The sequence below is a fragment of the Carassius gibelio genome, chromosome B15, assembly GCF_023724105.1.
Source record: "Carassius gibelio isolate Cgi1373 ecotype wild population from Czech Republic chromosome B15, carGib1.2-hapl.c, whole genome shotgun sequence".
Classification (NCBI taxonomy): Eukaryota; Metazoa; Chordata; class Actinopteri; order Cypriniformes; family Cyprinidae; genus Carassius; species Carassius gibelio.
In genome coordinates, this window is record NC_068410.1 from 1,783,284 (window position 1) to 1,795,783 (window position 12,500).

At 36.6% G+C, this 12,500-nt stretch overlaps 1 protein-coding gene across 1 annotated transcript in view; it reads left to right on the top strand.

The window, feature by feature from the left end:
- The first annotated feature begins 6,983 nt into the window (after positions 1–6,983).
- LOC127973129 (cGMP-dependent 3',5'-cyclic phosphodiesterase) overlaps positions 6,984–12,500 on the top strand; it is a 34,686-nt gene continuing 29,169 nt past the window's right edge. The window contains exons 1-2 of the mRNA XM_052577204.1: positions 6,984–7,349; positions 10,372–10,460. Of these exons, the coding sequence (XP_052433164.1) occupies positions 7,200–7,349; positions 10,372–10,460 (239 nt within the window). The 5' untranslated portion in view covers positions 6,984–7,199. The remainder of the gene's footprint in view (positions 7,350–10,371; positions 10,461–12,500) is intronic.

Genomic DNA, 12,500 nt, shown 5'->3' on the forward strand with positions numbered 1-12,500 from the left:
GATTTATGAAGCGCTCCTGTATTTAAATGTTAAAGGTCTCACTGTGCTCCTGTTTTTTTATGCTTTTGCTTAATTTGAAAAGCTTAAGTAAGGCAACTTGAGCTCTGCCCCAGAGGACTGTGGGTAATAAAGCTCTTAGACCACACTCTGAGATCAGTGTCGTCTTAAACTCCCATCATGCTCTGCGGCGGAGAGATTGATCCTGCATCTGGAAGAAAGGAAAGTTATTTAGCGTCAGACGCTGGATTAAAAAGATTAGAGGGATTTTATTTTAGAGAATACTGGAATATAAACACACTCATATACCATTAGTAAACATTCTTCACCTTTAGAAAACACACTCAAGGCAAAACACAACAGGGGAAAAAACTTAAAGATATCAGCATACTTCTCCTGCTAATTTATTAAGTTTTTTGTATTACAAGTGTATGGAAATGTTATGGAATGATACAATTATTTAAATAAGGCATTATTTAAATGTGCTCTAATTTGCATAAATGATCAGAGAATACATCTGAAGGCTGGATTAAGTCAGGTTTAAAATTCTTGATTGATTTTGTTAACATTAGAGTTAAAAGTTTTTACTGTTGGGATTTTGGTCTTTTTATTACAAAAAAAAATAAAAAAAAATGTTTCCTGTCAGCAGAAAAAAGGAAGAAAAACAAGCATATTTTTTTAGGAATAAAATGTTTTATAAATCAGTGTGAATGATATATGAAGAAACCCTTCTACAAATATCATCAGAATATAGAGAGCAATACAATTTTGGTGAATGCAAGTGCTGCTGAAGTGGAGAAAAATAACTCACAGCCTTTAAAGATATGCATTTTCGCCTTTTTCAGGAATAAAATGTCCTATAGATCAATGTGAATGATATATGAACAGAACCCTTCTATAAAACCTTTAAAATATAGAGAGGAATACAACTCTTAAGTTTTAGTGTATGTAAGTGCTGCTGAAGTTGAGAAAAAACTTTTAATGAAATGTATTGTAATCAGGAGCGGATCTACTGGGGTGGCATAGGGTGGCAAATGCCACCCTAAAAGAAAGCCTTGCCACCCCAGTTGGCAGCAACGAATTAAAGGTTATGGCCAATTTGAAAATTTACTAGCGCGAATCTTTCGTGATTCATGATCCCGCTCCAAACTCCCGAACTGATTCAAATGATTTGCGATCCGCAAACTGACTCAAATGATTCGCGAACCCACTTTGAACTCCCGAACTGATTCAAATGATTCGCGATCCCGCTACGAACTCCCAAACTGACTCAAATGATTCTCAAACCCGATTCGCGATCCCCATAACTGACTCAGATGATTCGCGAAGCCGCTACGAACTCCCGAACTGATTCAAATGATTCGCGATCCCCATAACTGACTCAAATGATTCGCGATCCCGCTCCGAACTCCCGAACTGATTCAAATGATTTGTGATCCGCAAACTGACTCAAATGATTCGCGAACCCGCTTTGAACTCCCAAACTGATTCAAATGGTTTGCGATCCCGCTACGAACTCCCAAACTGACTCAAATGAATCACGAACCCGATTCGCGATCCCCATAACTGACTCAAATGATTCGCGATCCCGCTACGAACTCCCGAACTGATTCAAATGATTCGCGATCCCCAAACAGACTCAAATGATTCGCGAACCCGCTTTGAACTCCCGAACTGATTCAAATGATTCGCGATCCCCAAACAGACTCAAATGATTCGCGAACCCGCTACGAACTCCCAAACTGACTCAAATGATTCGCGAACCCGCTTTGAACTCCCGAACTGATTCAAATGATTCGCGATCCCCAAACTGACTCAAATGATTCGCGAACCCGATTCGCGATCCCCAAACTGACTCAAATGATTCGCGAATTCGCTTTGAACTCCCGAACTGACTCAAATGATTCACGAACCCCAAACTCTAATAATTTACAAAGTATTAATATACTGTAATATTTTTGTTGTTGTTATAAAAAACAGACCTAAGCCATCAATAGCATTTAAAATGACTTAAAATGCATTATATAAAAAAATAATGAGGCAATAATGATTGGTTAATAATAACACTGTTAAAATACATAATGTAGGCAAATACAAAATAAACTATTTATGTACATGTTATTACAAATGCCATGTGATTGCTGCTGTTACACTTACAGGACAATCAAATCCTTGTTTAGGCTACTGACCAAACATTTCAATCAAATATTCACTTCATCTTTCATTTTTGGACACCTTTTTGCTATAGATGCCACAGGCTTTATAATTTCTTCAACAAAAAACGTGCATATCACAACCCTTACAAAAATAAACCATGGTTTTATCATAGTAAAACTGCTTAGTTTCCTTTTGAATGATTTCTGAATGCTTGAGACTATAAAATAAATTAGAGTCATAATAAAGTTATAGCCACAGGTAAATGTGGAGAGCTACAATTGTGATTTGTAAATAATACAATTTATTAATTTAGTTTTTTATTTGATTAAAGTTATTTTTTCAGCCCATAGTAGTTTTTTTTTCATCATCATATTTGAGGAAGGGGGGCACAACAATAAATCCTGCTTATGGGAACCCTTAAGGTGTTGTTATACACGTCTCTGGGAATGTGTGCTCTACTACACACACACACACACACACACACACACACACACACGTCTGCCATATGTTGCCATCCCCCTCAAAAATTCCTGTCCCCTTCTCGCCACCCCATCAATATTTCTCTAGATCCGCCCCTGATTGTAATTGAAACCTGAAGGCACAAATATAGTGCAAGTGTAATAAAATTATTAATAATTTTGGATGCATTGGATTATATTTGGATTTCTTTCCAAAAAGAACAAAATGCATGAAAAAAAAAACTATGTTTTTGCCTGTGGCGTCTTTCTTCAAGTCCATGAACACATGTGCTTACAGCTACACACGCTTGATTTCACGACTCATTGCGTTACTTTATGTATCAGCGTGCAAACTAATAATGCAGCACAAATGCATGTTGCCTTCTCAGCATTGCTGCAAGGCTCCCTACAGCAGTCTTAGCAGAAACATGTGCTCTTAATTTCCCCTTTCAGATCAAAAACTTTAATAGCAGAGAAGTTTAAATCAGAGAGAAAGAGGTAAAAGTAAAGATGGAGGGATCAGGGATGTGAACATGTCACAGGGGCTGATGGGGTTTGATGATAAAAGTCTCTCGGAGGCTCTTGACATTTCTAACACAGAGCGAGCGATGGACGGATATCAGTGGCAGAGATCCCTGTGATGCCCTGAAGGAGAGACGTGACGCTGGGATGAATGAGTCTGAGAGAGAAACAGCAGTTTAAAAATACGGTGATTAGTTATAGCAGAACCTCAGATGCACACCGTCATCTTTATATTTGAGGCAGTTGGCATCGTTTAGGTAATCTTAGTAAATCTGTGTGTTTCTGTGTGTGTGTGTGTGTGTGTGTGTGTGTGCGTGTGCGCACGCGTGTGTGTGTGTTCATCACTTCTGTAATTACTAATCAGTGTGTGCTGGTGTTTGAAGGACGCTCATGATCAGAGTACCAAACACACACACACACACACACACACACACACACACACACACACACACACACACACACACACACACACACACACACACACACACACACAGGTGAACTTCAATTAGACCTTTAATACAACATCAGTGTGTGTGAATCTGTCCTCTGTCTGTATAGTATTGATCACAGTTTCATTCAAGTCACACACACACACACACACACACACACACACACACACACACACACACACACACACACACAATGAGTTAGCTTTTATTTTGTATTCTCTGTTATAATTTTAGTTAGATTTTTTAAGCTTATTTTTATTTTATTTTAGTGTTAATGTTAGTCTAAAGTTTTAATTTTTTTAATAATGTTTAATGATTTAATTTTTTGATCATTGTAATTTTTTTTACATTTAAAGTCACTTTAATAACACATTTTTATTTCAGCTTTAATAATTGTTGTACTTCAGATTTATTTTAATGATTCAAATTCACTTTTATTTCTTAGTTTCTGACAAGTTTTAATTTGGTATGCTTTGGGATTGTATTGCATTGCACAGCAAGTGTGAACTGGCTCGTGTGTGCGTGTGTGTGTGTGTGTTTTACAAAGCTCTCTGCTATTCCCTCTTCAGAAAGTTGAGAGAGGGATCAGCGCTGCAGGATTGATCTCTGCTGCTTCCGTCAATGATGATCCAACAAGAGAGAGAAACTGCAGGGAAGCGTCTCCGCTTCGACTCGCCTTTCCACTCGAGTGTGTGTGTGTGTGTGTGTGTTGAGAGGGATTTAGAGTATTTGAGAGAGGAAGAGGAGGATGAGGAAGAGTGTCAGAATGAACCACCTGCATCTGAAAATCTCTTCCTGTCATTCTGAACATTTTTGTCCTACGAAATAGAGATTTGTGATGTTGAGTTCTGAACGTAATTGGTGATAATTATTTGTAATTATCTATAAAAACCGGCTGTATTAAAGCCAACACACACACACACACACACACAGAGAATACTGACTGTCTAACTGGTTGAGTGCAGTTTTCCTTTCATCAGTTTAGAGATGGAGAGATGAACGATCAGTTTAAAGGCCATCTATCATGAATCTGATTTAAAACTGATGTTTAACTTTAGGCGTCTACATAGATTCTATTTTTATTTATTAATTTTAGTTATTTTTAGTCATTGCATTAGGCTTACATTTACGTTTATGCTTGTAGCAGAAGCTTTTCTCCAAAGCAACTATTTTTTTTACCAGTTTAGGCTTAGTCAGTATGTCCTTTTAATCAGAGGTGGGTAGAGTACCCAAAAACTTTACTCAAGTAAAAGTAAAAGTAATTCTAGAAATATTTACTCAAGTAAAAGTAAAAGTACTAGTCTTGAATAGTTACTTGAGTAAGAGTAAAAGAGTATCGGATAAAAAATCTACTCAAGTAGTTAGTTACTAGTTACTTTGGGTCATATATACGGAGACTTTTTTATATAGATATATAGACAAAAATGTATGTAATGTATGTGTGTGTGTATAAATGTATATATTTCATCAGCCTTTAATCCAATTTATGTAATTTATTATAAAACCCTGTCTGTTTATTTAAGTAACAAATATAGGTATCATGCCATAACATATTTTTAATACGACTGACTTTATTTTAAATGTGAATTTAACATTGAAAGTTAATGTGATATAAATATTGCTACTAATCTTTCATTGTTCAGAAAGAGAGCAAATAACATTTACATTATTAAACATAATTTTCACTGACAGTCTAGATTTCATTCACTCTCAGAAACTACCATTAAAATCACTGAAACTGTTAACACTGTGAAATCAATATCTTAATTATAGATTCGTACACACATCTGCACTTTGTTGTTTCTGACGAGAGAATTCGCCAGAAAGAGGTATTCAGTAAGTGAGCGAGTGAAGGAAGCACCGGCATTTCAGCGATGACTCATCGGAACAGAACCGTGTGTGATTGGTTAATGCGCAGCGCTGTAAAAACGCGTCTGTCTCTGGCTCAGTGCCAGCAAGCGATCACAGATCTGAATTTAGCAGCTGATGATATGACTTGCTGAACGTACTCGCACTGGTGTGATTGTATTAAAATTAATAAAATCTTAATCGGCTATTCTTTGTCTTTTGGAAGCTGCATTCAACCTGTTATAAGCCACACACGTACAACAAACTAATGTCACAGTGGTATCGTGTACTGTAATCGAATGTAGCCCAAGTTATTACCTGTTAAACAGTAGACAGCACACGCGTTCATCTAATAAGGATCTCCATCGCAAGCAAAGAATAGCCTTTGCAGATTTGATTTCAATTCAGTGCAGTTCCATAGCCCCGTTTTCAACGCTGCTAATATTCTTAAACATTACAACTCTGAGTGAACCGCTTCAGAGCTCAGCGCGTGCAGCATGGAACTGAACGACTCAATCAAACTGATTCATGAACCAATTCACTCGTTTGCCAATTGGTTTGATCAAGCCTTTGAACAGAGTTGACTCAAAAGAATGAATCATTCGCGAATGAGCATCGCTCATTGTCCAGAGAAAAGTAGACGGCGCATTTGGAATAAACTGAACCATTTATAACATTTATTGCATTAAAATAAAGTAACGAGAGGAGCGTCGCCCACAGTAACGAAGTAAAAGTACAGATTTTTCCAAAAAAATGTACTCAAGTAAGAGTATAAAGTACCCATCTTTAAATATACTCCGAAAAGTATTAGTTACACCGAAAAATTACTCAAGTAAATGTAACGAAGTAAATGTAACTCGTTACTACCCACCTCTGCTTTTAATATATTGTATTCAATTTTAGTTATTTTAATGTTTAGTTAAAATATTTTAGTAATTTATTTTATTTCAGGTTACACAAATGTTGTTTGTTAGTGGTTTTCGTTTTGGTAAGATTATTATTTTTATTTTATTTTTTTAATTTTAATTTTAAATTGTTTTTTTTTTATCATTTTAGTGCATCCACTTGCAACATTTTTAAATTGTATTATTATCATTATTATAATTTTTTTTTTTTTTTTTGCTTAAATTTTTTTAATAGTTTTAGTTAACAATAATAATAAAAAAAAATTGTTTAATTAAATTAAATTTAAACAAACCAAACATTTCAAACTACCATTAAATGTTAAAAGAATAAAAAAATAAAAAAATATATATTTTATATTATTTAAAAAGGACTTTCGGTGCTGTGCATGTTTGTGTGTACAAAAAGCTTTGCATTGCAAGAACAAACTCAATTTAATCATTTGTGAGTCGCGTAGATTCAGATGAATCTGTGATTTGCTGAAATGAATCTGAGACTCTGATGAGTGTCTGAGGCTTTTTGGAACAATTTTGGTCAAGTTCGTAGCATAACTTCAGTATGTTAGTTTGCAGCATTGAATCCACTGATGCGCTCATTCACTAAAAGCGTTTCTTTCTCTCGCTCATGTTGAGAAATGGTTAAGTGGACATGCTAATAATCGGTGCACATGAGGTGGCGTGCTGGAGGTCAAAGGTCAAACAGTTTCAAAGAGAGATGAGTGATCGTCCTTGTGCCAGAGTCTTCAAAGACAGAAGACGCGAGACGATAACATTCATTTCCGTAATGGCGTGACATTTGCAGAGGCTCAGGGTTAAACTCATCATAGTTGTATTTCCAGAGGATTCATTAACCTCTGACCCTTCGGATGGTCATTATAAATCATTTATTTGTTTATTTATCTGTGTCTGTGTTTTTATTTTCCCAGGATGCATTGCTGCAGTTGGCCTCCGTTGTTGATGTCAGCAGCCTTCAGACGACCATCAAAGATGTGCTCAGAGTTGTCCTGCCAGACGTGGTACAAAACACACACACACACACACACACACACACACACACACACACACTAGCTATAAAAAGTAGATGTTTTAGAGAGAGGACTGCTCACCAAAGCTGCTTTTATTTGATCAGAAATACAGTCAAAATTGTGAAATAATATTATCATTTTAATCATCTGTTTTCTGTGTGAATCTGTGTTAAAGTGTAATTTATTTCTGTGATGCTCCGCTGTATTTTCAGCATCATTCCTCCAGTCTTCAGTGTCACATGATCTTCAGAAATCAGAATAATATGATGATTTACTGCTCAAGAAACATTTCTGATTATTAGCAATGTTGAACACAGTCGTGCTGCACAATATATTTGTGGAAACTGTGATGCATTTTATTTTTCAGGATTCACAGATCAATAGAAAGTTCAAAAGAACATTATTTATTTGAAATAGAAATCTTTCGTAACATTATAAATGTCTTTACTGTCACTTCTCATCTATTTAATGTATCTATGATGAATAATAAAGTAATTTCACTAACTCATAAACAAACAAATAAACAAACAAACACACAATAAATCACTGACTCCAAAGTTTTAAATGGTTGGTTATGTTATGAAAACTTGTTTCGGCTATTGGATAAAAAATACATACATAAATAAAATAAAATAAAATAAAAACAATTTAGACTTTTTTTGTAAATAAGACATTTAAACTTGAAAAACATAATTTATTTTATTAAATTGTTTATTTTGTACCAGGAATTAATTTTTTACTATTATACATTTTCTTTATTAATAAAAATAAAAATGTCCAATTTTAAAATATGTAAATTTCAAATTAAAAGTATGTTACTGCTATTATTGCTATTCATCATGAAAACGACTCATCAGTGTAATATACCAACTCTTCACAGCGTTTTAGCCAAATATTTATTACATTCGTTTTGGAGAACAAGATGCTCTGGAAGATGAAGAGTCTCCAAGACAAACACCGAGTCTCTTCAGACTTTATTCTGCTGATTGATTTGAAATCTAGTTTTTCTCAAATATCTAATACAGCGTTTGCAGTTTTCAAAAAGCATGTTTTCTGTGTTCAACAGCAACACACCCTTTGTTCTTCCACAAAAACCACTCAGACGTGAGCAGCGTCTCCCTCCAGGTCAATAAAACAGGTTTCCCCCGTGTGCTCAATAAGAGATGGAGTTTGTGCATCTCTGCACTGGAATACAAACCCACGGGAAGCACATGATGGTTTGATTTCACAGTGGAGAAATCATTCATCACCATCTGATCACATTCAGATGAGTGTATGGTGAGACAGCAGGGTCAAAACTCATTCGGATTCACCGCTCCAGACTTCATCAGCATTCAGAGCGTCTTTTCAGAGAGAAAATAGATTTTCCTGGAGGGTTTATTGATGTTACATTTGCTGGAGTCTCAGGAGTGTTTTGAGTGCTGAACACACACACACACACACACACACAATCAAGGATGCCTCAAGCAGGAGCTAACAGCATCTCACACACTTGCACTTCTATTTCATATTTATTGTTGTATTTATGAAATATTGCATGTTTAATTGAAGCATATTTTCATGTAGTTAATAGACTTCAATATTCATCAATAAATTCAGATGCTTCAGTATAATGCGTCACGAGCGTCGGAGCACATTCACTCTTTCTGTTTACCCGCGATCGTCACATATTTAATATTTAAATGCATATTATTTCATATTTAATTTTAAATGCACTTAATTAAGTTGTTTTTTTTAGGATACAAGACTCAATATCTAACTTCAGTTTGTTTATAAATGCATCTTAATATAAGAATTGTTAGATAATTTGACTAGAAACAATAAAAACAGACTAAGTAAGATGAGCCTTTAATTTTTAGAGTAAATATTTAATTCTTGAAAACGACTCAAAAATAGACGTTTGTCATTACGGTATAATTGGCTTTGCCACACTTTAAAGTCAAACTTGGAATAATTTGAGTTCAGTTCGCTTCACACCAAGAGCCATTTTTGTTCGCTTCTATATAAAGTCTCACTTATTAGGTTGATTTCACATGCTCCCTCAGAAGACAGCTGCCTATGTAGACAGCGAGCAGACGCTCATTGAACAGAGGTTGAGGAATCCTGTCGAAAACTTGCCTTTACATTTCTGACAAATTAGCAGGGTTAACGAATCCATAATGCACGATATACAGTATTATCATCATATTGGAATGTAGTTGGAAAAAAAGTGTTGGGTTGTCATCCTAAAAATGCGTCACGCACACTGAATGAGGATAATTTTGTTCTCCTCTCTCTTAGATGGACCTATATTTACAGGAAATATTTGGTCCATCCATTTCTAAGATTGCGTACAGAGAGCAAGAAGATGTCCATCTCCTCTTCAATGCTTCAGAGATTCAAAGTCTATATTTAGGCCTATATTTATATTCCATCTTTTTGTATTCCACACTTTTTTTTGTCATACAGTGCTGCGAGATGAAGTGGATCGACTTGTCAGGATTTTGGTTTTCACTTGTGTCTCTGAATTGTCAAAAACGTATCAAAATGTTTGCTATGGATGCAAAAAACTAAAAAAAAATTGAACACAATACAATTTTTTTGAAGACAGACAACAGTTTCGGAGGCTGTGTTAACGTCGTTGACACAACGTGATGTCATATTTATTTTTTTAAGTGCAAGAATTTCGAACGAGAAATTCAGATGCTAAAGTGTTTAAGGATAAGTGTTTAGCAATGGCTGTTTGAATCAATTAAATATGTTTCATAAAGTAGCGCAGCTGTGTTTCTGCTGCTCCATCAGCGCCATCTGCTGTTAGAGAGTGAATGCACTTCTCATCTGTGCTTGTTTATTTGAAAGCACATGTGTTGTGCATTGTGACCAGTTGATGAGAAAAGTATTCCAAAAAATTTATTCAAAAAAACGATAGCAATATCATGCATATTCATTATCGTGATATATCGCTTTAGCCAATAAAGTCACATGTTAAATCATGACTAATGACTCTGACGCTGCTTTCACTGGTGTTTTACAGGAGTGTGTGTTCGTGTACCTGTTGGAGGCGGAGTCTCGGCTGCGATGTGAGGATCCGCCCCATGAGGTGCCACCAGAGGGCAAGCTCAGGTAAGGGGCGGGGCTTATGCTAATCAACTGTGTTCGGATGTCATTATAAAAGCCGAGCTGCTTTTACAATATTCCTTTCATGTTCCCGGTTTACATTATAGTGCATATACTGTGGCTTCATAACACAGACGAATGTTTATAGGTGAAATGTTTATAGGTGTCAGTCTCTTGTGTTGTGCTCGAGTCAGTCACTGTCATGGGTTTCGCTGTCAACCCTGATGAACCGACTGATTCCTGTGCTGTGAGAAATGTCAGAATCGAGCGCGGTTTCTTTCCTTTCTTCTGTTTGAACAACGGCACACATCAATCACATGCGACCTCTGCTCCTGTATCTCTCAGTATATCATACGATTGTGGGTTTCTATCATAAAAACATCAGAATTGACAAGAATCGAAGCCTTTCCTTTAGAGTAAGTGTGCGCGCGCTCAATAGAAACTTTAATGGCGCGTCTAAAAACCAGCGAATCATTGTCTTTCATCCTGACCTCACTTTTCCAATCCACTAATGGCTCTGATGTCAAGCTGTCAATCAAATCCACAGCACCCGCCTCCCTCTGAAGTGAGCCCCGCCCACTCCTCCCCCTCTTTTATTAATTGGCCGCTTGCTGTGATTGACAGTTTTATTTCTAGTTGTTCCTGATGGCAGCCGGTTGATCATTACATCACTGACATATGCAGTTTAACTGAGTTCTTCTCATATTTTAACACCGTTTTCTAAATTGTAGCCAATAAAATGTGATTTAATGTAAGAAATGTTGAAGATGTCTGAATAAATGCTGGTTTGACTGTAAATGGAACCGTAACTTATTAGCACGAATCAGCCACACAATGACATTTTCGTGACGGTTCAGCTCAGTAAGTTTTGCAATTGTCAAACATGACTCATGTTTCTACTGAAAATGTAAAAGTGTGGTTATTTTAGCCGGAGCTGCTCACAGAAATGACACCTGGGAGCTTTAATAGAGTCTCTCTGCATTTCTGTAGATAAACAGATGCTCTTCAGCAAATTGCTAGCTTGGAGAAAAGGCTTGCTTCGACCCTCTCAGTGACATTCCTGAGCTGCCCCCCCCCCTCACACACACACACACACACACAGAAATCTTTGATGTTAGGAGTGTTTCTGCATGATGCATGACAAAGGCCCAGATCTGCACTTCACTTTTGTGTTTTTGTACATGCACAAGGGTTGGATGCATCTGGGAGCATTGGCATTTGTGTATGAAAATTTTAAGGATTTTCCTTGTTTAAAAAAAAAAAAAATCCATGGCATTTGCACAATTTAATATTAATGAGCTTTTTATCTGATTATCTGTGCATTAGTTAAGCATGCATTAATGCATATAAGTGGCACTGTATTGTAAAGAGTTACCTTTACCTTCACTGCAGATAACACCTGAACTAACAAAACATATCAGAATGTAAAATCCCTATAAGAGTGTAGAATTGAAACTCTATGTGCATTCTGTCATCTCGGGGATTATTTGATTCACACACACAATATCTGCTCATTATTCAGCACTCACACACACACACACACACACACACACACATGGCACCGGAAGCACATTGAAATGCGTCTGTTGTTGTGCGATAATAGCTCGCCTGAAAGAGGCGAATCCTTTGATTGTGGTTATTTTGGGCACAGTAACGCTCAGAGAGATAGAAAGCGGTTTAGCCCTCATTGATCAGAGCTACAGGTCAGAAACAAAAGAGCGGCGCGAGAGAATAGAGCTGTGGACACCTGAATGCCATTAGACGTGTGCAGGTGTGTGTGGAGTAAAGCCATTTACCAGAAACACAGAAACCCTTTCATCAGACATTAGCATGAGAAAAATCAGATCTACATTAGAGCACTGACTGAGCATAAAGACACACACACACACAAACAGACACATACACGCACGCACGCACACACACTCACAAATATGCACGCAAGCACGCACGCACATACACACACACTGAAACACACACTCAAACACACAGACACACACACTCACACACACAGACACACTCACTCACTCACGCACACAGGCACATATA